General features: G+C 40.9%; 1 protein-coding gene across 4 annotated transcripts in view; it reads right to left on the bottom strand.

Moving 5' to 3' along the window:
• pde11al (phosphodiesterase 11a, like) overlaps nucleotides 1-26,685 on the bottom strand; it is a 282,715-nt gene that overhangs the window by 150,291 nt on the left and 105,739 nt on the right. For all 4 annotated transcript variants that reach the window (XR_009447140.1, XM_059654047.1, XM_059654050.1 and 1 more), the window contains exons 3-6: nucleotides 22,627-22,716; nucleotides 20,736-20,876; nucleotides 12,629-12,693; nucleotides 7,730-7,850 (exon numbers count right to left, since the gene is read on the bottom strand). Coding sequence is in view for 3 of the 4 variants with exons in the window: in XM_059654047.1 (XP_059510030.1) it covers nucleotides 7,730-7,850; nucleotides 12,629-12,693; nucleotides 20,736-20,876; nucleotides 22,627-22,716 (417 nt within the window). In the remaining variant the exon portion in view is untranslated. The remainder of the gene's footprint in view (nucleotides 1-7,729; nucleotides 7,851-12,628; nucleotides 12,694-20,735; nucleotides 20,877-22,626; nucleotides 22,717-26,685) is intronic.

The following is a 26,685-nucleotide window of genomic DNA, read 5'->3' as shown; positions in this document are numbered from 1 at the left end:
AGGGGAATCAGATACTATCTGTGGTCACAGCTGTTCAAAAAAGTGGCATGTGCAGGAGTAGGGCTGATTATGGACCTAAAACAGGAATTACACAGTGAGTCAAGGACATGGTTGAAGTATTAACTGAAAAGGGATGATGCAAGTTAAGGAGATCATGGTAAAAGAAGAGCAACTCAAATATTTGAAGGGCTTAAAATTGGCATTAAGACTGCCTTCACTTAAAATTAACAAGGCACCAGGACTAGATGAAGTGCATCCAAAAACCCTGAAGGAATTCAAAACAGAAATTGCAGAGCGCTACTCAACAGTTTTTGAGTTTTCCTTAGACGGTGTCAGCAGACTGAAGAATTGCAAATTTTACATCCTCATTTTAAAAAGTGTGTAAAGATCAGCCCAGCAGTTCAAGGTTTAAGTTTTATTTTTAAAGTTTTAGTCGCTTTACCCTCAGTGGTAAGGCATTATAAAAATTTTATTTTGGACAAAATTAATAGTTGCTTCAGCAACTTTTAATTAAGGAAAGCCGGCACAGATTTGTTAAGGGCCAATAATGTTTAACTAATTTATTTGAGATTTTCACTTAAGTATCAGAGATGTTTGATGAGGGCAATGCTATTGCTGTGGCCTATATGGACTTCTGAATACAAAGTACTGAACAATGGACATGAGCAAAGTTACAGCTCGTGGTCAGAAAAGGTTGGTAGTAACATCCTTGGCTGAATGACAAAACAAAGAATATGGTGAAGAGTTATTTTTTTGGACTGGGGGAAGGTTTATAGTGGAGATCTCTAAGGATGGATGTTAGCACTCCTGCACTTCCTAACATATATATTTGTGACCAAAGCTTTGGTGTATCAGGCTAAATTTCAAAATCAGTGGATGAGTTGAAACTTGGATGCTGTCTGCACAATTAGCACAATGGTATACAATTTGAAAAGAACAGAGAGTTTACTGCAATGGCAAACAAGTGGCAAATGAAATTGAATGCAGTGAAGCATGAAAAAAAAATGTTCGTAGGAAGAACAAAGAGACTCAATATAAACTAAAGGATTCAAGGGGCAAGGAGAGACAATTAGGTGTAGCGAAGCATAGATCACTGAAAGAAACAAGATAGGTCAAGAAGGTGCTTAATAAAGCAAATGGCATCCTGGGCTTCAAGAATAGGGACATGGAACAAAAAAAAACAAGGAAGTGATGCCAGTCTGTGCGAAACACTGGCTTTATAACAAATGAAGAACTATGTCTACCTCTGGACACAACACTTTAGGAAGGATAGAAAGAAGTGACAAAGGGTATATAATAATAGTTCCAGGAATGATTATCTTCAGTTTTGAAGAAACGTCAGAGAATTTGGACAGAGATAGGAAAGTTGAGATTCAACAAATATACTCAAAAACTTGAGAGATCTGAACTAAATAGGCAGGAGGAAACTGTTCCAGATGTAGGAAGGCTCAAGACAGTCCAAAACTAGACGGCATGAGTTTAAGGTGAGTGGAGAAAGAGTTAAAAGGGACCTGAGGGGCAATGTTTTCACATAGAGGGTGGTGCATGCAGCAAATCAGCTGCCAGAGGAAGTGGTGGAGGCTGGTACAAGTACATTTAAAAGGCATCTGGATGGGTCTATGAATATGAAGAGTTTAGAGGGATATGGGCCAAATGCTGGCAAATGGGATTAGATTAAGGTAGAATATCTTGTCGGTATGGACAAGTTGGATTGAAGGGTCAATTTCCAAGCTGTACATCTTAATAACTCTATGACTCTAACCAGAGGACACAGATTAAAACTCAGATAAGTTTCTCAAAACTGTTCACAGTTTTCCAGCTGTGGTCTGACTGGTGACTTATATAAGTTTAAGCAAAACCTCCCTACTTGTATATTCCATTCCCTTTGAAATAAAGGCCAACATTCCATTTGTCTTCCCTATTACCTGCTAAACTTTAATGATAGTTTTTTTGTGATTTATGCAAAGACTCCTAACTCCCTCTGTACTGTAGATTTCCGCAGTCTTTCTCCATTTAAATAATATTCAGCTCCTCTACTCCTCTGGCTAAAGTGCATAACCTCACAGTTACCCACATTATGTTCCATGTGCCAAGTCTGTATCACTCACTTAAACAGTCCTTATCCTCTACAGATTCTTTTTGTCATCAACACTTGCCTTCTCTCCTACTTTATGTAATCTTCACTCTTTGCTATTGTACATGTGCTTTCCTCATCCAAGTCATTAACATGTATTACAAGTAATTGTAGCCCCAGCACTGATCCCTGTGGCATTTCAACAATTACAGGTTGTCTCCAGAATATGCTTCCTTATCCCAACTCCCTGTTTATTATTTGTTAGCTAAACCTCTATCCTTGCAAATATACTACTTCCAAAACCATCTCCCACTCATTCATTCACAAAACATGTCACCTGCACCAGGTCAACAACTTCTATTCAACTTTAGTTAATAGGGTCTCCGAACGAGGTACTGCATCAAATACCTTCTGGAAGTCAAAATATTAAAAAAATTCATAAACAGTCCCAAACAAATATTTTTGCCTCCTCTTCAAAAAGTTAATCCCATTCATCAATTGTGATCTATTCTCTATAAATTAATGTTTTTTTTAAATTAGCTGCAAGTAATCAATGTGTTCAATCATTCTATTCATAATAAACTATGGTAATTTCTAGACAAAAGATGTCACGTTAACTGGTTTATCCTGAGATTCCTCTCCCTACTTCTTTTAAATTGCAGATTAATGTGCAATTTTCCAATTTAAAGGAATGGTTTCCAAATCAAGAGAATTTGGTAAGATTTTTATTTAGGATATCTGCAATGTTATCACTTATTCTTTTAAATTCCTAAGATGGAAACCATCTGTTCCAGGTATTTTGTTACTCTTTGAGTCATTATTTTCATTCGGCTGGATTTTACAAAGTGCCATATTCTCTGCATATGCCCCCTACCCCTAGATAAAAAGTTGGCAGGGACAGCCTGCCCATGATCTTGACAGCTGGCAGCTGTATTCATTGCTTTAAGTCTTCAGCTTGTAAATTCCTGCCCTAGTTAGATGACAGCCAATCAAATGGCCAGCAGCTCTGACATCCTAGCAGGACCAGGCAGAAGCAATTCTGGGGCAGTAGGTGGTCCTGACATAGAGGAGCAAGGACGCAGAGGTAAGTCTGGTAAAAGCCAGCAAGCACTGGGAGGGGGTCAGAGATGCCAATGAAAAGAGTAAAGGGGCAATTATGGTCTTGAGGTCTGAGGGGTGCCCAGGACAGAATGAAAACATTAAGGTCGAACAACCTGGGCCTGGGGGTTCACTGTGCCTCACCTGGGGACAGAAGTGACTGTGCTTGGACTGTGAGCATGGCTGGGGCCTGTGATTTCTGTCTTGGCCCCCTGGGTCAGGGTGCCTTGAATGATATCAGAAAGCACCCATAGGAGATTTTCTTTCTCAAGAACTGCTAAATCTGCCAGATTTCCAACATGATGTGGGCTTCAGATATTAGCTAATCAACCTGTTCAGAGATGTTACTGCACACCCCTGGAGCAGGAATAATTTAAACTTAGGCAACCTGAATTACAGACAGAGACACTACCGATGCACCATAGGAGATCAGCCCTGCTGCTGGTGGATGATACCCTTAAGTAGCCATTAAGCTGTCACTTAAGGGCCTCCAAAGGCCTTCAAACTGACAGTGTAAAATACAGTCCTTCATTATTGTCATTTTGGTTGTATCCATTTTGGGGAGGTCATGTTCTTGTACATAGATATCTGGTTAGAAATATAACCTTGGTTCTCAACCAATCTTAACTAATTAGCTAGGACACACATAGCCTATTAAGTAAATTGGAACTCAGAACAGACAACAGAGAAAGAAACAACTGTCTAATCACTAAAAAAACCTGAAAAGACACATGGAAATGTCAAACCTGAGTGGGGAAAGTAAAATTTTAAATAAGAGGAATAATGGGAGCATTACAATTTACTACTCCATTAAAAATCAAGATAAGACAAAATACAAAGATAGAGAAATGAAGAGATAGTAGGACCCTCTTTACTGAATCTTCATTAATCATTAAATTTAAGACTGAGAATAGCAAGGGGGAATATCACATGAAGTGCAAGGGATAGATGCAGAGAGTTAACCCTCATATTTGCAAATCAGGAGGGGTCCAAATAATACAAAAGCAAGGCCCTTTTACCCTAATTTCAGAAGTAGTATGGACCCCCATATAACACTTGTCAAATCAGGAGAAACTAATTTACTTGCACAGGGCGTTAATGTAAAAATGTATTAAATGTTGATGGATATCGAATTAGATACTATTAGCTTGTTTATTCCTAGCTATTCTTGAATATTCCTAAATGTTCTTAAATAGTTAAAATTAGCATCAAACTGGATTCTATTATATTTGGTCCAAAATCTTTTCGATAGTTTTGTTTTACTGTAGTATACTTATTCACTTAAAGTACACTGCTTGATAATAAAGTTGTAACTAATTTGACTTATCTAAGCTTTCCCATTACAACTAAAACAAATGGTAATATTTTCTTCAACTCCTGAAACGAGGAGAGATATCTTTAAAAGAATATCTGGATGTTCGTGGGAAAGTTAAGTCTTATTAAAAATATTGAGAAAATATTCTTCTCCTCTGGAACAGTTATACAATTTAACAAACCCAAGCATAAGCTTTTGTGGAATCAAATATCTGGAATTTGGCAGAAAGAGGTTATCTGGGAAACACTCCCAACCTAAGTTAGTTCTAAATAAGAGTTAAAAGCTACAAAGCACTTCACTTGATTTGAAATTGGTTCTTTTAGAAAATCTGACAATTTGACTGACTCTTCCTCTATTGAAAATATTTCTGGCTTTACAGCCAGATGCCAAAGAAACCTAAGTTGGACCCAAAGCATGAGAATCATTATTAAAAACCTTTGTGCATTGTTGCACTGTGTCAGTGTTGTTCTTTTTTGGAAATTCCCAAGAAACTAGACCATGCCTTAATAGGTACCTCCTAGAGGGGATACATGAATTGTTTTTAATATTCTGTATTAAAGACCATCCTCAATCAGAAGTATTATCATGATTTTCACACCCAAACATTATGCAAACAGCTTTTAGCAATACCATTGAACATTAACAAACATCATGGGGGCATTCTCTCATTGACTGTAATAAAACCTAATAGTTAAGAAATCCCTTTCAACCATGGTGCCCTCCATTTGTGCTGCAGCATCATCGTGACAACTCTGCCTGTGTAATTAACACAATTTACAGTGACTAGTCTACTATTTCACAGTTGCACTATTACCTTGAACAGCTTGCTTTGTAGTGATTGTTAGATTATCTCTTGAGACTCATGAACAAACATGGCATCCATCAACATACAGATTAATTAGAGGCCGTAATTTTGCAGAGTGTAACACGGTACTCTTTCAACAGCCTGCTAATCTGTAGCATTGAATGGCAGGAATAGCATTTTTTAAAAATTGCCCAGTGACTGAATGTGAGAGAATTAGCCAAGACTTTCTCTTGTGTTACTGTGATGGTTTGCATCTAGTAAGCAGGTACTTTGATTAACTTAATTGACTACTACCCCACAGTTTTAACCAATATCTGTTATGTTTAATCTACTTTGTGATACTGAAAGGTACAATGCAATTGGGAATGAACAATGTTAGTGCATCCACACAGGTTTTCACTTGCAGTCTTTGGATTATAAATATACCGTATTTGGAAAAATTAGCTTCAAAATTACTTTCTTCACACCTTTGTAGCATATTTCTAATATTTAACACACGTCCAGACCAAATGTTAAATTCAGCTGTGAGTAAACCTTTAGCAGAAATATAAAAATATTTTCATTTGCTGAGCAACAATGCTTGTTGCTAATCTCAAAGAAAACTGCCTGAGAAGATCTCTATCTCCCCTCTCCTGTTAGCAATTTAAATCTGATGCCATGAGAAGGGAATTTCTAGCCTCCAATGCCAGTAATGTCAGCAAAGATTGGTCAATCACACTAAAGTATTCTCACAGATAGCAATTCAGTAAGTTAAAATTATTTGATACACATTTATTTTAAATATTTAGATTAACATTTAACTTAGATACATGTGAAAGTATCAACAAAAACAGACTTTGAAAATACAAGGAGACAGATATTTTGTCACAGTGGAGTAAACTGATATCTCACAAGTATAGCATCAGATTTTAATAAGCAGTGATGGTGATTAGCAATAATTATGAAGTTAACACACAGTTAAAATAACACTTTGACCCCAATCAATAAGGTGGAACTTTTCCAGTATGGCCAACAGCAAAGAAATGGATGTGTTCATGAATTCACGAATTTAGGGATTGTTGTCTGATGGTGGGGAGTATAACAGTGGAATCACCGGAAAAGTGGTTAATAGATGGCAACAATTTCTGATTTTTTTTCTGCGATATTCTATAAAAGTTGCTGTCAGCTTCAGAGGGCTACTGATAAGAAAAGAAACTATCAATTTTACCCTCACTTACCCTGCAAACTCTAAGCCTTGATATTCCATTTCTTTTCATTTTTTATTTGATTCAATATGGAGTACAAAGGTATCATATTAGCCAGCTGTCTGGGTTCAACAACTGATGATTACAAACAATTAATATTTGTTCTGTGATACCCTGCATCCAAATTACACAAAAGGAAAAGTTTTAAATCTTGTAAATTCAATGATATTGCACACTATCATTTGTTTAAATTTACTGCTGAATTAATACATTTTGTACTCAATCTTGAAATATTATAAGATAACAAAGTGTGAAGCTGGATGAACACAGCAGGCCAAGCAGCATCTTAGGAGCACAAAAGCTGACGTTTCGGGCCTAGACCTCAGCTTTTGTGCTCCTAAGATGCTGCTTGGCCTGCTGTGTTCATCCAGCTTCACACTTTGTTATCTTGGATTCTCCAGCATCTGCAGTTCCCATTATCTCTTACCCTTGAAACATTATAGCTTTGGCAAATGGCACACACAAAGAGATACACCACATGAGAATTATGCAAGGTTATATCTAATGTAATTTTTTTCAGTGCACTGTACAGTTTGTTCTATTGTCTCTTATTTTATTTTATTCTTACTCTTTCATGGAATGTGGGTAAAATTGGTTAGGTCTATTACCTATCCTTAATTGCCCTGCAGGAAACGATGGTGAACCACAGTCCATAAAACTGATTTCTTTCGATTTCTGGCAGCTATGGGGTATAATTTTTCAGAGAAAGTTCCATTTTTGCCAAATTATCAGTTTGTGTTATGACTTGCAACAGAGAAATAAGTAAAGATTGACTCAATTGATAATAGTCATACCTCAGTCAGAAATCCTAATATCAGGTGAAGAGGGTATGAGGCATAGCGTAGTTCAACATTGCAACACTGCTCAATGTCAAGGACAGAAGCCTTCACATGAGTCTCTGTCACAAGGCATATGCATTTGTTCAGGAAAACACTACAGTTCTTGCAGCACTACTTGAATAGCAAAACCATGGCCTATATTTATCTCTTAGCTAACTGTAACAAAACCACTTTGCACACAACGAAATTTTGCTTTTTTTTAAAAATATCATGTAGTTGTTGTGGTGTGGTTCTGAAATTTGCTTCTGGAGACAGTGAGCTAAAGAATGGAAATCAAAGGAAATTAGAATGGGTCTGTAAGTGTGCAATTATTTAGCAGGGTTTACACAAGCATCTAGTTAACGTGCTCCTTACCTCTGTATCGAAACGAGGATCCTGATAAGCATCACTGATATTCACTGGCAGGCCTGTCGATGCTACAAGCTCTGCAATGCTGTTGTTTATCAACCAATCAGAGCAGGATAATTTCTCCATGCTGGCTTCGACAAGGATTAAATCAATATTAAAATTAGAATTTCACTTAGATCAAAGAGTTCATCACTTACAATCCTTTAGTTCTTGAAATCATCTGCAACTTTAACATCCACAATTTGACAATTAAGACTGCCATGCCTTAGAAAATCTATAACTGACAGAATATACTGTAAATGGTGACCACTTGGTAAAATAACTGCAAGAGAACACTTTGAGATACATTCCAAGCCTTCAAACTTCATAAAAGAACATTTCATTGCCTAACATCTTTATTGGCTTTGTAGCCATGATATTTATTTGTCCTTAAATATTACACAAGAATTTCTACTTGTATTTGCCAGGTGAACATATTTGGAAATAGTTCGCTTTTAAGCTGTGATGTTTTGGATCTAAATACAGCACTAAAATGGAAGATCATCCAATTACTTGGATTAGTCGTAAAATGATGTTGAAAATCAAATAAGAGTGTAACAGTTCGAAATCTAATCAAAACACCAGAAGACCTCAGAAATACAAAGCAAGCCAATCAGCACCAATGGAGGAAAAGAAGAGTATATAAAGTTTGGAAGAAGACCATGAAACATCTGTTGTCACATCTGGTGAGAAGAGTTGAATCAGATGCACTCTTTCCAAACTTCTCATTTGGCTCCAACAAATATTTTTAAGTTACTTATATACCTTACTCCAAACACCAGAAACAAATAAGGAGCAAATTACCTGGTTTTCTTGAGCAACTGAGAAAGGATGAACAAGTTTACTACTTGTGAAGGGAAAAATAATTTAGATGAACTATCAATCATATATATACAAAGATCTACAGGAACACAGACACTAAGTTAAATAGAGGATACTGTTGGTTCTAAGAAGGAAGAAAAAATGTTGGGGTTAGTTGGTGCGCCAAGCTGGTTTGTTGCCAACCAACCTCAACACCCACAACCCGAGCTACAAATCTACTCCAAAACATTAGGAAGAAAAAAAATATGCAATTCTCAGTCTTTAGAGTGGTTCTGAGATCATAGAATCCTAAAATGTGGAAGCAGACCATTTGGCCTATCGAGTCTACACTGACCCTCCAAACAGCATCACACTCAGATGCACCCCCCTAACCTATCTCCATAATCCTGCATTTCCCATGGTTAATCAACTAACCTACACATCCCTCAACACAATGGGCAATTTAGAATGGTCCATCCACAAAAACTGTACACCTGTGGACTGTGGGAGGAAGCCCACACAGACACAAGGAATATGCGCAAACTCATCACAAGCAGTCATCCAAGGCTGGTATTGAACCTGGGGCCCTGACACTGAGAGGCAGTGCTAACCTGTGAGACACCGTGCTGCCTAACTTTGAGTTTTAACCTGAGACCATGATTGGTTAGGGATGCCCTGAATCAATGACGGTCTTCAATATTGGAAATATCTTTGAGTTCTTAGTATTCAAATGTTTATCTTCAGTTTATGGTATCACATGTGCTTTGAGAGACTGAGCTTATGGGTCTGTTTGTTAACCCATAGCTGTCATCCAGAACAACCACCTGTCTGGTCCTACTACCTGTTGCTCCTCTACAGGAATCCAAATTAGAAAGGGTATCGAGTATTTGAACTCCTCAGGAAGAATTACCTCAAAAGGTTTTCACAGCTGGCCTTAATGTTATATGCTTGTTCCAACTTGTCAAAAGCACACGGCTTAAGCCATTCAAATTCTGGATATGTCTGATCAGACATATTCTATTCTACACCCCTGAGGGAATAGAAATTGTGTCAGCATGCCTCTTTCATAACTGGTATGAATTTAAAATTGCACCTTTTGGTGCCTCATACTGAGTTAGACTGCCCTCAGGCTCTAACTGAAGAATGAATAAACTTTGTGAGCTTACCATGTCAGGTTGCACTGGTCTCTCTGTTTGCTGCACAAACCACTCAAAAGAGAAAAGAGACTGAGATAGCATCTACCTCCCCTTCTTCAAATTTGTGAATTAAATGGATGGACTTGGATACCACAGCCCTAAAATCATAGCTGGGCTGATTTCTTCACAGAAATGCATTAATTGGAATTCTCTCTTTTCAGTTCGAACTGTTTCAATTTAGGCTCCCTATACCTTCCCTTTCCAGGAATTCTCCTTTCTATTCCAGTCTCTCGTTCACACTCTTATCATTCCTGGATTTCTCTTTCCTTTATCTTTGCATTGTAATTCCAAACTCCGCTGTTTCAATTTTATTTTATCTTCTTCAGTATTCTTAGTTCCTATCTCTAGATACTTTGCCGCCCCTTTTCAATTTTTCGTTTTCCTGCCTTTTGTATGAACTTCCACATCTAACAACCTATTTGCCTTTTTAATTCTTCCAAGGACAGTGTCCTACTTTTTGAACAGTTATCTTGACCTGTTTTACAAAAGCATTTCCATCAAATGTGGACATTTTAGCACTTTCATATTCTAGGCCCTAATAAAATCCTGTTGCAGTATACTCAAACAGTTTTTGAAGGAACAATTTATTAGCACTACTTCAATTCTTTCATAATTCTTTTGAAAGCATCTGAAATGAGACCACAATTCAACTCAGACTGGACCTGGTTACACTTCTGGGTTCTTCAATGGTTGTCAAAGTGCTCGATATCACTACACCTAACTGGATGCTCACAGTATCCCTGCCTTTCATTGCATTGCCTTTTTTTATACTATACCCCCTCAGCCAGAGAAATCAGGCTCATATTGCTTCTACCTTGCCATGTTGTTCAGTACTGGAAAACTTGTCAAGGCTGTCAGCAGGCCTCGGTCAGGTCAAGAGGGATAGCTTCGCTTACGGTGTCCTGGCAAAGTAAAGCAGGAGCTTAGATAGTCAGTCAGCCTCTTGGGCATCAGAATCAAGATGGACTCCACGTAAATGAAGAGGAGGCAAATACTGAACAGCCCAAAACCCACCGTGACTCTTTCTGCATGGCTGGGGGATATCTGCCTCCTACGATGAGAAAGAGGCAGGTACTATAGGAGATTAAAGTGGGTGGTATTGCTGTTATTTTCCATCTCAGTGGGGAGGTATGCAGAGGAAGTGAGAAGGCAGCACAGGGGTTATGCTGAGTTAGTGCTGTCAGGCAAGAGACAGTAAGGGAGGAGTAATTTTGCAGTCAATATTGGGAGTGGTGAAGCATTAGCTTTGGTGAGAGATATGTCCAATGGATGTGATCGAGTGAGTGTGGTGTATCAGAGAGAAGTTGATGGCACTTACGCTGGCTGCGTGGAGAAGGACATTCCTCCAAAACAGCAGAGACTACTTCAACCTGGATAGCAACCTCAAAGCGACCTGGCATGGTCTGGTATCTTGACCTCCACTGCTAGTCCTGCGGGAAGAGAAGTTCTGCCTGCACATCATCCCATCCTGCGGAAGTCTGGGGCCATGCTCATAAAACATAGTACCGACTCCTCCCTGTCTATCATGTCCTTGCTAAGTGGCAGGAATGGTGCAAGGCAGCTCTGTTTTAACAGCACTTGTGCTGATGCACAATGGGCTTTCAAAGATGGCATGGGTGCAAGGAATCCCAGTTTATTCTGAGATAACCTGGCAGTGGCAAGTTGTTGCAGGAATGGCATCCAGTAAGATAGGCTGGAATTAGACATGACAGATGCCTTAGGAGTGGACAAAGTAGTGAGCACAGTGCAATTGTTAAAATATATTGAGAAAATTCACAAAGGCTGGAGGCCTCCAAAAATCTCTACATGACTTGCGCTTGGGAAAAATAAAGTAAGATTCAGCCCAATGTGTTTTTGTTTGTCTGTGTTAATGTGTGTGTGTGTAGTATTAAAATGGGATTAGAATTTTTATTAGTGAAGTCAAATGTTGATAGCTCATAACGTATAATTGCAAAAGTTTGCAGCTATTTATCTATAATAAATAGCAATTCTTGTTAAGTACAGAAACTTGGTTTCTGTTAACTTCATTGCCCCAAAGTAAATCATGAAGTTTGGGCGCTTTGATTGGATCACAAAATTTATGGTAAACCTGGGAGTGCTGGGACTGAGAATTAATGCACTTTCTCAAGTGAAGCTAGTTTAGTCCTGTAAGCTCCCATTGCTAATTTCACACCACTGTGCAGTCCTATTTATATGATGTCTTGATGCTGTACTAAAAAAGTGGTAAAATCAATAGGAAGGAAAATCTGCACATCATTCTGACGCATTTAAGATCCAAAAGTTATTTTTTCTTGAAATTACACAGTGTTGCTGCAATTAATTTGAATGCTTGTCTGAAGATCACATTGGAAGTCCCCAAAAATTAAGGCATCTAAATCTGCTTTTCTTCTATTGTCTGATTAGAACCACATATATACCCTGAAATGGACTTGTGTCTCAGATTAAAGTAGGCTGATCCTGAATTTCTGTAGGATTGCACTGGCCTCATATTTTTACTTCAGCGAGAAATCAGTGCACCCCGGCCTACCTGTTGATCTGAACGTTGCATCCATCGCTTACCAAAGTTACAAACATGAAGTGTTTCTTCCTAAACGTATTTATATTTTACTGTTTACTAATAGTGCTTGGGCAACATTTTCCACTTAATTTAATAATTTTTCAGTTTCTTTTGCAATTAGATGATAACTAATACAATGTTCTGCATGATTATACACAGTTCCATTGCACAAATGTGTTCTGCTAGCATGCATGTTTTCGAATTTGTACAATTTACATTGATGAGATCAACATAGTCTTAACAAATTTCTCACATTTGTGAGGAAGCTATCATTAAATAGATTTCAAGTATAAACACAATTATGTTCCTCACCTGGTTTCACTGTCTACGCAACACAGTGGGGACATCAGTTCGAAGGTCTTTGAAAACTTAACCACCTGGTCAAAGAAACATGACATTGTAATTTTGCCACAGCAATAGTTCATCTTGAAGCTTGACGGAATTTAAACGTGCGATGCTTGGAACGTAATTTTGCAAAACGGCACAAAGGTCAGACAACTCTGAAACACACCAACCTTAGGGACAAGCACATGTTTTGACATCACCTCATTCCATGAATTGAATTTCTACAGCAAAATAGAAGTTGAATCTGCCAAAAACGGTTAATCTTTCCTTGTTTTCAGGTTATTTAAGTCAGTTATGTATTTTTGTCTTGGGTGTGCCTGACCTCCTGTACTCTGGAAATAGACGGAAGGTGATTTGTCCCAAGACCTCTGCTAGTGCTCTTTTAGGTTGACTCACTTCTAAATACGAAGCGAAGATACAGAGAAATGCATAAATTCAGATGGTGTGCCATTTGAGCTAGCATTGAATTTCTCCCTACGGAGGACCAAAAAGCACAACTGGCAAACGAGGCTTGTTGCTGCACATGGCCTTCATATGACATGTGATGGCAAAATTCTTTCCACTTCCAAACAGGTAATACAAATATCAATTATTTTAAAGGCTTGTCCATTATTTGGATTATTTGATCTCTTAGGCAATGTCTTTTCTCCCTTAACTTTAGGGCAGCCTGCTCAATACAGAACCTAGGCATGTTCGCTTGTCTTTGCCTCTGATTTTGTGGTGAGCACGTGTCCTGTAGCCACTGGCCACCAGTAATGTGGGAAGTTATGGTCACCAGAATGCGTTCTCTGCTGCTGTCATCAGCAACCCCTCAACTCTGATACAGTCACCATCAAACAACTTCCCCTCTGGCAGGAATGTCCTTTCCTTTATTTTATAAGAATTTGTCAACGCGTTGCCAAATGCACACCGCTTGTGTTAGCTGAGTAAGACAAATTGCATGTGGGTGAGAGGGCACATGAGGAAAACCAATTGGAAAGAATTAAGTCATTTATAATGCAATGAAAATGCCGACAAATAATGTTCCAATGTGATGATGATTCAGGAATAAATTTATGTAATTTCTTACACATTTCAGATCCAAAACAGATGCAAGCAATAATTACAATCATATGTGCCAACATATTTGTGTTACATTTTTTTGAGGCAATTCAGTGATATTTCAGTGTTGTGGCGTTCAAGCTTTACTTAGTGGCAGCAATAGACTATGGTGATGCATTAAAACAGAAGACTGTCATTATACCAAGGACGAGGAACTGTTGGACAGTCACATACCATACTCTCTTCATGTTGACTGCATGCAGTGTTATCAATGTCAATTTAGGCAAAGGAATTGCTCCACTAGTTCTAAAGCAATCATGAAACAACAGTGAAAATAAATGTTTCCCAGACATTTTCAGAAAAAATAAACATGCTCTCTTCATCACTTTACTGTGTGGGACAATGCATTCCAGATTTTAACAGGATCAATTGATTTGTCAAAAAAAATCTGAGACGCAGTGGGCTTGAAAGCAGACCAGCTCCAAAAGGTATGTTATAATATCTGAGCGGGTTGATTAGAAAATAGGTTTAAAAGTAGAAGTGAGATAGCACTGAACAATCCAATGAAGACATCAGGCATGTTGGCAGGGGAATCTTAAATGGATTAAGATTTTACATTCAAATTAAAATAAAATTTTTCCCAAAGAGAGTGAACTTAACGGAACAAAGATACTTGAGACCCTGACCAGCAGTTGCATTGGTTATGATCTACCAGATGCACTGCAGAAATTTATCTCGGTCACTTCAACAGTGCCTCCCATTTCTGCAACCTTTATCATTAAGAACAAGATTATGGGAAGTTCAGTACCTTTGATCGCACTTCTTCCAAGTCAGATAGTGTGCTTTATGAATGCAGGGTGATAGTACTGAGAAAGCCTGTCTAATTTCATTTTACAAACATATCAACAAAGGTGCTTTGGAATAAATCCCTCCGTGACTAACTTACAGAAGTTGGGAATGGACCACATAACCAAGGCTGCAACTTCTTCCTTTTCCTTTTGCTACTGCTTATTGATTTCACTTCAGTACAGAAAAATAGATGCAGGAACAAGCTATTCAGTCCCTCAAGCACATTCTGTCATTCAATGAAATCACAACCATCGTCTATTTCAACACCTTTAACCTATACTATCACTGCACTCTTTGATGTTTTTAAGACGTAGAAATCTATCATGAACATACTTAATGGCTGACTGTGCACATCCCTTTGGAGCAGAGAATTCCCAAAATTCATCACCTAAGTGAAGAAGTTCCTTCACATGCCAGTACTAAATGGCTTACTCTTTATTCTGAGATAATACCTCTGGTTCTAGAACCCCCAAGTCAGGAGTTCCCTATATTTCAAGAATTCGTTTTGTAAAACTTTGTGACAAGTGTATCTTCTCTCAGTTAAAGAGATCAAACATCATATTACTCATATTAGCGTGGACTTGCCAAATCTCTGCGCACATCCAGGCAACTATGAAGTATTCCATCATACTCTGGACTTGTGCCTTGTAAATGGTGGACAGGCTTTGGGAGTCAGGAGGTGAATTACTCACAGCAAAATTCCTACTCTTATAACTACTGTATTTGCATGGCTAGTCTAGTCGAGTTTCTGGTCACTCTTCTAGTTCTAGTCACATTTTCCTAAAGGCTATTTTATAACAGATTATTAATTAGTCCTTTTGCATTGCACAATATTTGATCTAAAGTTAGGCAGTATCCTTGCTTGTTTCTCAACATTCTGATCTAAAAATAACTCTGCATACATTTTATTAATGCATTTTCCACAGTACTGCTACTAATTAAGTTTACCCAGTCTATACAAATTGAAATCAATAAACCTTCTACATGATCCTTTAGTGTATCAAATTACTTACTTTCAAACAGTGCTCTAATCCTTTGAATCCATGGTTTAAAAACCATTCTATCATTTTAGTCCACAATTAAAAAAGACAATAATAAAAGGACAAAATCTTTACACATCACACCTGCCATTTCCTCACACACAACGGGAATCCTGCTAGCTCATGAATACCATGATAGAATGGGTGTAGAGAAAGGGTGGAAATTAGCTTCTCCTGGTAACTGCTTAACACGAAGGGAACATGGACACTTGTTTAGCTGCTTTCCAAATGGTAAGGATTAATCACTCTAAACCCCTAAGCAGTGAATTACATTTGGTTTGCTCCTCAGCTACACACTGCCCTGTGAGGGCACAGCATCCTGTTTCATTGTGAAGAATGTCAGGGCTCAGACATGATGGAAGAAAAGAAAGCAGTCGAGGTGAGAAACAAGTTTTGTGTCTTCCACTTTCAAGGATAAACCAGAGCTGCAGTTATAAACTAGTTCACTCCAATTATTGCGTGCTGGAGGAAGAAGTCTGCTAGTGAGCTGAAGTACTCATGTATGCCAGCGAGTTAAGGTATTCATGTGTTCAAGCTTCAAGCAGTTGTGTATTGTAAAGATCTCAGATAGGAGAAATACCCAACAGTTATCCCTGCATCGCAGGTAAAGAACTCCCCTGCTGGGAGTGCAGAAAAATCCAATCAAACAATGCAACTCCTTGTGAGCTCCCTATAGCAGATCTAACGCTAACATTTCTTATAAGCGTTATACATTTTTAAACCTAAATTCTAAGTTTGCAAAAATTACTAACAACATTCTTTTAAATCTACTTACAGGTTTGAGAATCCTACCGATGTTGAATCACAAATACTATCGACACAGAATTCACAGATCCAAGGCAAACCTACCGGCTTCCCGGAGGACACACAAGGTCACCTGGAATCAAGAACCGTGCCCTGACCCTGCAGCAACCTGACCCAACCTGGAACGGAATTGGCCCCATGAAGCGACTCATCCCCGAGAAGGCCCGACCAGCCCATGACCTAACTGTGGGCCGGCAGCAACACAACCCTGAGGATGCCTGACCCAGCTAGGCCCGATCCCCGATCCCCGATCCCACAACTCTTCAAGCCTGGGGGGGCCCAGACTAACCAGAGCCGAATCACTTATCTTCAGAAACAGAAGCCTTGCACCACCAACACCCAGGACCATCCAGGAGTGAAAATCCTATAGCCACGTCCCGTCCAGAGAGGCCCAGATCAGCCCAGGTCCCATTTCCAACCTCGTGTCGTCCCACCTGGAGGAGGCCCAGCCCACCCAGGTCCATCTCACTCACATCCCAGAGGAGCAGACTGGGACCAGGCTCCTGGCACCACCCAGATGCAGGAAACCCACAGGAAAATGGGGAAGATATGCTGGCCTGTAGGTGACACTGAAATAACGTGGTTTCAAGACCCTCCACCCCAGCATACTCTTTGTAAATGTCCAGGCTATCAAAAACAAAATGGATGAACTCATGGTTGATCAGCTAGAATGACTTAACAAGACAGCCCCCACTGATTGTGACTGACCCACCTGTGCTGAGGTTTCAGTAGCACTAAGTGACCGAGCTGCAAGGTTTGGACTTCTAATACTTGACTGCAAAGATTAACTGTGATCCATTCCCCAGACTATAACAGCACACATTCCAACCATCCTCTGCTGCTTCATCAATGCCATTCCTTCCGTGATGAGGTCTGAAGTAATGATGTTTGTTGATGACTTCAAAATGTTCAGCCCTATCTGTGACTCCTCAAACAATGAAGCAAAATATCCAAAATTTCGGAATGAAAAGCAGCAAACAGCATTTGTGCCACACGACGTCTAGGCAATAGCCACCTCCTGACTTGGAAATAAATATATTGTTGTTGTTTGATGTCACTTGTTGAAATGGTGGAAATTTCTTCATAAAGGCATTGTGTCGTATACTGACACCAAATGGACAACAGCAGTTCAAAAAAGCATCTGACCACCACTTCTCAGGGGAACAAGGCAATAAATGATAGCCCAATCAGCAGTGGCCTTATACCATGAATTAGTCAGAGAAAACCACATTGAGCCAAATGCCAAACTGACTGTGGCCAAAACGTGGACAAGAAATGGCCGAACCCCTGACTTGTCTGTGACATTATTTCCTGAATGCCTGGGGTCCAGCCTCACCTCATTAAACACTCTTCCATATTTTTCTCTGGCACATTGCTATTCTCCTGAAGCCAATGCAGTCTTTACCACAAAGGCTGCTAGCTCATGCTGAGCTTCAAATATATTGATGCAGCACAATGGGATATACTGATATGTGCTTCCTCCATCCCCGACTACTATCTGTTTTCTTCACTGTTTCCTACTGCCACAGGGTGCCTGCCTTTCCCTCTGCTCTTAAGTTCTACTTCTCAATCAGAAGCTACTGGCTGCCACTTACCCTGTGTTAAAGTTCACCTCTCAGCAAGAGGTTTCTGGTTGCCTTTCCCTCTGTGCTAAAGCTCTCCCTCAGATCCAGAGACTACTGCCTGAGCCTGACTGCAAAAGCTACATGTGAGAGAACAAACACTACCTGAGCAACTTGAGGCTGCTGTGTTGCCGGTGCCCACTTTCATGGATGGAGAGTCCAGGGAGATATCAGGCTCACTGACCATGGAGGCACCTGTGGCAGTTGTTGTGATTCTATCCAAAATGAAGAGATTGAAGCTGGCAGGCAAAGCAATGAGCTCACTAAGATTTATGATGGAGGACCCAATGCAAAGGAATCTGCTTGGATTTTACTGCCGCATTTGGAAGCGCCATGTTTCTAATTGGGGAGAAAAGTTAATTGGGAATGAGAAAGTTAATATGGTGACCAGTATAATTAAAGAGGTGCAAATACACACAAATAGGTTTCCCACCACCTAATGGTCAGAATTTGATCTTGATCCAACAAGGGATTCCTGAACTGTCACAGATTGGCTCCATGGTAAGAATCTGGTTTCTGGACTGTCAGCCAACTAAGTCATCACACTCACCATTACTCTTGCCAACCCTGGAAGGGGAACAACCAAGCCTTACATAAATTGTATCAGTGATAATGGGAACTGCAGATGCTGGAGAATCCAGGATAATGAAATGTGAGGCTGGATGAACACAGCAGGCCAAGCAGCATCTCAGGAGCACAAAAGCTGACGTTTTGGGCCTAGACCCTTCATCAGAGAGGGGGATGGGGTGAGGGTTCTGGGAATAAATAGGGAGAGAGGGGGAGGCGGACCGAAGATGGAGAGAAAAGAAGATAGGTGGAGAGGAGAGTATAGATGGGGAGGTAGGGAGGGGATAGGTCAGTCCAGGGAAGACAGACAGGTCAAGGAGGTGGGATGAGGGTGGTAGGTAGGAGATGGAGGTGCGGCTTGGGGTGGGAGGAAGGGATGGGTGAGAGGAAGAGCAGGTTAGGGAGGCAGAGACAGGTTGGACTGGTTTTGGGATGCAGTGGGTGGAGGGGAAGAGCTGGGCTGGTTGTGTGGTGCAGTGGGGGGAGGGGACGAACTGGGCTGGTTTTGGGATGCGGTGGGGGAAGGGGAGATTTTGAAGCTGGTGAAGTCCACATTGATACCATTGGGCTGCAGGGTTCCCAAGCGGAATATGAGTTGCTCTTCCTGCAACCTTCGGGTGCCATCATTGTGGCACTGCAGGAGGCCTATGATGGACATGTCATCTAAAGAATGGGAGGGGGAGTAGAAATGGTTTGCGACTGGGAGGTGCAGTTGTTTATTGTGAACCGAGCGGAGGTGTTCTGCAAAGCGGTCCCCAAGCCTCCGCTTGGTTTCCCCAATGTAGAGGATGCCACACCGGGTACAGTGGATGCAGTATACCACTGTGTTAATTGGAAATGAGAAAGTTAATATGGTGATCAGTATAATTAAAGAGATGCAAATACACACAAATAAGTTTCCCACCACCTAATGGTCAGAATTTGATCTTGATCCAACAAGGGATTCCTGAACTGTCAATGTGGACTTCACCAGCTTCAAAATCTCCCCTTCCCCCACCGCATCCCAAAACCAGCCCAGTTCGTCCCCTCCCCCCACTGCATCCCAATACCAGTCCAACCTGTCTCTGCCTCCCTAACCTGTTCTTCCTCTCACCCATCCCTTCTTCCCACCTCAAGCCGCACCTCCATCTCCTACCTACTAACCTCATCCCACCTCCTTGACCTGTCCGTCTTCCCTGGAGTGACCTATCCCCTCCCTACCTCCCGACCTATACTCTCCTCTCCACCTATCTTCTTTTCTCTCCATCTTTGGTCCACCTCCCCCTCTTTCCCTATTTATTCCAGAACCCTCACCCCATCCCCCTCTCTGATGAAGGGTCTAGGCCCGAAACGTCAGCTTTTGTGCTTCTGAGATGCTGCTGGGCCTGCTGTGTTCATCCAGCCTCACATTTCATTACCAAGCCTTATATAAACATATCTCTGATCTATGCATTTAATATGAAAGTCTAATCTCGCCACAAGCTACAACAAAAAATATCATAACAGAGTCCTTGTCTGATGCAAAGCAAGGAATTCTATAATCTGATGAACATTTTCTAGTCGCCAGAAACATTCCAAATTTTGGAGCATTCACATGCCTGTTTCATGGGAAGGAGTTTAATTATTTGTAAACAACAGTGCGGTACAAAATGGATCACACTACATGGTTACTGAAATAGATGCAAATATGGAAAAAATAAAAGTATTTTGCATGAAGAACTATTGAAAAGGCAAAAAAGAACTTGCAATGTGAATTGCAATGGGTTGCATAGAATAAAGTCAGGGAGGAACAAAACATTTTGTGGTGCTGTGTTCATGTGTTCACCGTCAAATGTCAAAATCATAAGTGAAAATTGCTAAACAACATTCATTTTAATAGCACAGATGAGGCTGCATGATGTTTAACTCTGCAGTATTCCGAATATTTCTAATGTTTTAAGAAGTAACTTGAAATTGTTCACACTCCTATGACATTAAATTCTTTACACAAAGAGAAGCTTCAATTGCATCAGTCTAAGCAGGATTTGAATCTGCACACGAGGTATGGAAGCTTTAGAAAGAAAGAAAATAATTTGAATCAATGCAAATGAAATTTCAGTGAAATCTACAGAACACTAAATCTCATGATATGTTAGTTACTGTAGGTTGATAATTTAAAAAAAAAACACTTACAGGGGATTCAATATCTTCCAGCAGGAGGACAGAACATCGTTCGCATTGCAAGAGGGTCAGAGCTCTCTGCATGATCTTCCTAACAACCTTCTCCAGCTCTGTTTGCTCTTCAAACAAGTCATTGACAACCTCCAACAAAGCCTGAAACCATCACTAATTGGATTAATTGAACAGCATCAATAAATATTAGGTCAACAGGCTCGTAGAAAACATGCAATATCTAAAAAGAAGCTTGATTTGAAAGACAACAAAATATACATTAATCTAAAGTACAGCATCTAAGAGACAGAATTGTTTGGATAAGGAAAATATCACACCTGCAGCCTCCGACGTTTTGGGCCTAGACCCTTCTTCAGAGAGGGGGATGGGGAGAGGGAACTGGAATAAATAGGGAGAGGCGGACCGAAGATGGAGAGAAAACAAGATAGGTAGAGAGGAGAGTATAGGTGAGGAGGTAGGGAGGGGATAGGTCAGTCCAGGGAAGATGGACAGGTCAAGGAGGCGGGATGAGGTGGTGGGTAGGAAATGGAAGTGCGGCTTGAGGTGGGAGGAAGGGATGGGTGAGAGGAAGAACAGGTTAGGGAAGGAGAGACAGGCTGGGCTGGTTTTGGGATGCGGTGGAGGGAGGAGGAGGAGGAGGAGGAGGAGGAGGAGGAGGAGGAGGAGGAGAGAGGTGGGGGGAGGTGGAGAGAAGGGCGGGGGGAGGGAGAAGGGGGGGGAGAGAAGAGGGGGGGGGAGGAGAGAAGAGGGGGGGGAGGAGAAGAGGGGGGGGGAGGAGAGAAGAGGGGGGGGAGGAGAGAAGAGGGGGGGGAGGAGAGAAGAGGGGGGGGAGGAGAGAAGAGGGGGGGGAGGAGAGAAGGGGGGGGGAGGAGAGAAGGGGGGGGGAGGAGAGAAGAGGGGGGGGAGGAGAGAAGAGGGGGGGGAGAGAGAAGAGGGGGGGCAGAGAGAAGGGGGGGGAGAGAGAAGAGGGGGGGGAGAGAGAAGAGGGGGGGGAGAGAGAAAAGGGGGGGGAGAGAGAAAAGGGGGGGGGGGAGAGAAAAGGGGGGGGGGAGAGAAAAGGGGGGGGGAGAGAAAAGGGGGGGGGAGAGAAAAGAGGGGGGGAGAGAAAAGAGGGGGGGGGGAGAGAAAAGGGGGGGGGAGAGAAAAGGGGGGGGGAGAGAAAAGGGGGGGGGAGAGAAAAGAGGGGGGGAGAGAAAAGAGGGGGGGAGAGAAAAGAGGGGGGGGGAGAGAAAAGAGGGGGGGGAGAGAAAAGAGGGGGGGGAGAGAAAAGGGGGGGGGAGAGAAAAGGGGGGGGGGAGAGAAAAGGGGGGGGGAGAGAAAAGAGGGGGGGGGAGAGAAGAGGGGGGGGGAGAGAAGAGGGGGGGGGGAGAGAAAAGAGGGGGGGGGAGAGAAAAGAGGGGGGGGGGAGAGAAAAGAGGGGGGGGGAGAGAAAAGAGGGGGGGAGAAAAGAGGGGGGGGAGAGAAAAGAGGGGGGGGAGAGAAAAGAGGGGGGGGAGAGAAAAGAGGGGGGGGGAGAGAAAAGAGGGGGGGGAGAGAAAAGGGGGGGGAGAGAAAAGAGGGGGGGGAGAGAAAAGGGGGGGGGGAGAGAAAAGGGGGGGGGAGAGAAAAGGGGGGGGGAGAGAAAAGAGGGGGGGGGGAGAGAAAAGCGGGGGGAGGGGGGGGTCAGAAGTCACATTTGAGAGGTAAAAGTTTGACAACAGCAGTGAAGATGCTGTTCTTGAATCTATTCGTACATGTATTCAAACTTTTATATATTTTGCCTGATGGAAGATGGAAGATGTATAGTCGGCAGCTGAATAAACACTTCACATTATCATTCGGTCATAATTAACTCCTCTTCATTTCAGTTCAAATATTGGACTATGAAGTAACATTGTTCATTGACACACACCCTGCTTCTATCATATTCCTTGCGTGATGCTGCAAAGAGTTTTGCATTAGAAATGGATATTCCACAGAATGGCAGGTACATCTGCAGCACCTAGAAGAAACAGAAACAAACAGAAAATAACCACATTCTAGGAGAAATATGGGCATGAGAGGCAATTTGTTCGTTTTAACTCTACCTTTGGACATGGTAAGCTCACGTATCCCATTGACTGAATGTAAAGTAATAAAAAAAAATGCTCTAGACCAGCAGCAAACCTTCCAGTCTTCAATAAGCAGACTCCAGAAAAATCACAAACAAATCAATAAAAGATATTCTGAACCAATCCAATTGCTCAGTTAGATTTTTGTACAATTTTTGTCACCATTGCTTTTTTCACAGAACTGTGTTTACAATTAAACATAACGGAACACAACAGGCATGTAAACAGTTTCAAAAATTAGTTAGATCATCCATGGAATTGCTGCAACAGAAATGCCTGAAAAGTAGTTTCTCATTCACAGTCTTCGTTTGCTTGGGTGAGGAATCAAGAGTTGCGAAATGCATAATTCCAGGGTTGCAAATGTCACCTGAGCTATAGTTGGGGATTTATAATTCTACTGACAAATTTCATGTGTATAAGACAAATTGACCATGGAGTTTGAAAGAAAAACAGAAGTTTCAATTATATAGTACCTTTCAGGTCCTCAAGACCTCCCAGTGCATTTGTAAAGAACTACGTGTGTAGTACCATCATGATTATTTAGTAGCCAATTCACACACACATACTAACATCCCACAAAGAGCAAATGAACAAATACGTAGTCTTAACAGAATGATGGACTCAAAGACACATAGCACAAAAGGAGGCCATTCTGCTCATCAGGTCTGTGCCAGTCAACAAAGATCAGACTATACTAATCCCATTTTCCAACTTTCAGTCCATAGCCCTGGAGGCTATGGCAACACAAGGGAAAATCTAATTACTGCTTAAATGTTGCAATAATTTCTTAACACCTTTTCAGATGAGGAGATCCAGACTCCCAAAGTTCTCAACTCTCTTTTTTACCCTTCTTCCTCTTTTTTCAAATCTAGACTCCCTGATTCTGCCTGCTATTTAATGGAAGACGTGCCTTCCTGTCCACCCTATCAATATGCTGTTATTTTACAAACCTCAACTAATTCCCTCTGAAATGTTGCTGTGCCAAGGAATGGAACCTCAGCCTATCCAATTTTTCCCCAGGGCTCAGACCCTCTAGCACAGACATCATCCTAGTATGTCTACTCTGCATCCTCTCTAGTGCAGTCACCTGCTTCCTATAATGTGGTGACCAGAACTGCAAACAGTACTCCTGTTGTAGCTACCCAGCATTTTCTACAGATGTGTTGGTGATAGCAGAGGAATAACTATTAAATCAGGGAGTCTGGAAAGAGATGCAGTGATTTTCGTTGAGGTTCAACCCAAGTAATTCGTTGATGAAGGACTCTGTGCTCTGCAGTCTGTTCCCTGAGACACACACCAAAATAAACAAACATCGAGTACACCTGGAGGACCATCACCTTGGTGAAAGACTCTTTGGTCTGCCTGAAACCTTTTGGTCTTCTAGACAAAGGAGTTGACCTGAACGGAGTGTTGCAGACTGGCACATTCCACACGAGGACAGTGTGCTGAGGGACCCACTAAAGTTTGGGACAGCTGCCGCCAAGGTACACACTCGGGGAAGACCGCCATTAAGGTCTTTCTGCTGAAATTAAATCGGGGTCTGTTCAGTCATCAGAAACCCCAGGGCCTCAAATGTGTGTAAATATAGTCTTGTACAAGTAATAAATGCCTTTAGTTTGTTTGTTGGATAGACTCAAACTCCAATGTTTGTTTCTTCATATCCTACTGTACAGAACGGAACTGCTTTAGTGTCGAAGATATTTTTAATGAATAAATTACATTCTTGAAGTAAAAAATTGTGTAGAGGTTCCTGCTTTTCTTTGAATCACAGAATGGGTCTTAACTTTTTAACAAATCAAAAATGCAGCATTTCAAACAAAACAGCACTGACTCAATACTATATCTATTGTGAAGTGAATTCCTGGAGGAGATGGGATTTTATCCTACAGTCCCCTGAGTCAGAGCTTCAGCTAGGCTGGGACTGGAACAAACGAACTCCTGCTTAACATGCTGGGCATTGAAGTCACAAATACAGTGCAACAATAATGATAGCTCCAGTAAGAACAATAAGGATACCCCAGAAATATGGAAGCTAAGATTAAAAAAAATTTAGTGATGGACATTGAAAGAAAGATAGGAAAATTTTGGGGAGGAAATCTCCATAACTTTGCACTTTACAAGAAGCTTGCACTTTTGAGAAAACTTCTCGCACCTAAGTGAAACTGAAATAATTCCAAAATAGTTTTGGATTTCCTGACTGCCGGGTCATTTGTGTGAAGTGAGTCAGTGATTACTTTCTTCTGGTGAGAAGGGCAAATAGAAGGCATCTGGGGATTATCATGTTTGTGCCTTTTGAGCTGCAGTAGAACACAAGGGCAGGCCTCCTGTTGTATACGACAAGAATGTTCTCTCAGAAAAGACGAGTTCGAACTGACTGTGAAATGAAGCTTTAAGTACAACAATGGGTTTTCCAGCTTTTGGAGAACAGGACATGAACAGTGAAACTCCGGATGTAAGGAAATTAAGGTGGAAAGCTGTAGTGCAGATGGTAAAGCAGATCAAAACAAACCTGAACCAATCCTGCTTGAAAAAAAAGGATCTGAAACTTACCTGGGAAAAGACAGCTGTGGGAATTTGCAACAATGTAATGTCGTACATGATAATGGGACAAATGAGACAAACCTTTGCCGTGTGCTCTACTGAAAGTGGGTATCACTGTTTCCATTGAAATGCCACTTGTCTAATTACATACGTTTACTTTTATGATGTATTTTGGTTTAATTATTATCAGAATCATTTAAAATAATGAAATAGTGTCAATGCATGCCTTTCACTGTGGTCTTTGGGAATTTCATTAACTTCAGGTTATTGGCTTCAATAGAGACTCTAATAGAAGGGAGGAAGGAAGAAAGAAAGAATCAGTAAATAAAGTGTCAATACATTCTGGGAAGCAGAATTAAAACTGAGTGCAAATAACAGAGATCAAGAAATCCTTGAAAAAGAAACAAATTAAGCAAGCAGGACAACAGATTTTGGCACCAATGGTGAAGAATGGCACCAGCTCTTCATTACGTATCCACAGAATTTCTTTAGAATTGTGTACTGAACCTTGCCATAATTAGAGTTAACTGTGACAGCATCTGCTACAGGTGACATGGGACTTCTGCGAACAAGGCCGGCCGTTCTGAATTTCCTTAACTCCTTGACGGAGTAATTGTTAATGAACAGTGGCCAATTTGAAGTAGGAGTGGTTAGTAAGTTATTAATTTATTGTACATAAATACTGTGTACATAAAGGAAGTGAACAGCAGGAAGAGAGATGAAATTAAGACAGACAAAAGAGAAATTTTTTTTATAACCTCCAATAATTGAAAATTCTGATTGTGATGCCACACTTGTAACAGGCAATTTTCAGGACTCCACAGGTTGTTTGAGAGTCATTAGTATTTATCAGACCATAAAAAATTCACTTATACTTAAACGGACACTGGTGTGTTTATCAAAAAGGTGACCAATTTCATGCCTGTCATGAAACTGAATTTAAGTGTTTCAGTGAAATGCCACAGGAGCAAAGTTCCTGGACCAGCAGATCCACATGTGCAGCAACTGTTTGATTTCTGTATTTAAAATGAGTATACGCAATCACAGGAACTTGCTAATTATTTACACATTGACTGCAGGATGGGATACAGGCAGCCTCATTGGTATGCCTAACACAAAAGCTGGGCCAAGATTACAGATCTCAGGGTGATTTTTAACAGCAGCACATATCAGCAGATGATGGGCAGATTTTATGTTACACCTATCTCAGAATTCCAGCAAGAGTTTCATTCTAATGGTGGGTTTCATCTAATGTTTTGGTTCAGTTTTTACACGTGCAGAAAGTTCAACATTGGGCGCAGTAGAGGTTGGGGATGCAG

This window comes from Stegostoma tigrinum, chromosome 2, assembly GCF_030684315.1.
Source record: "Stegostoma tigrinum isolate sSteTig4 chromosome 2, sSteTig4.hap1, whole genome shotgun sequence".
In the NCBI taxonomy this organism is placed as follows: domain Eukaryota; kingdom Metazoa; phylum Chordata; class Chondrichthyes; order Orectolobiformes; family Stegostomatidae; genus Stegostoma; species Stegostoma tigrinum.
This window is presented reverse-complemented; position numbering and strand designations above follow the sequence as displayed.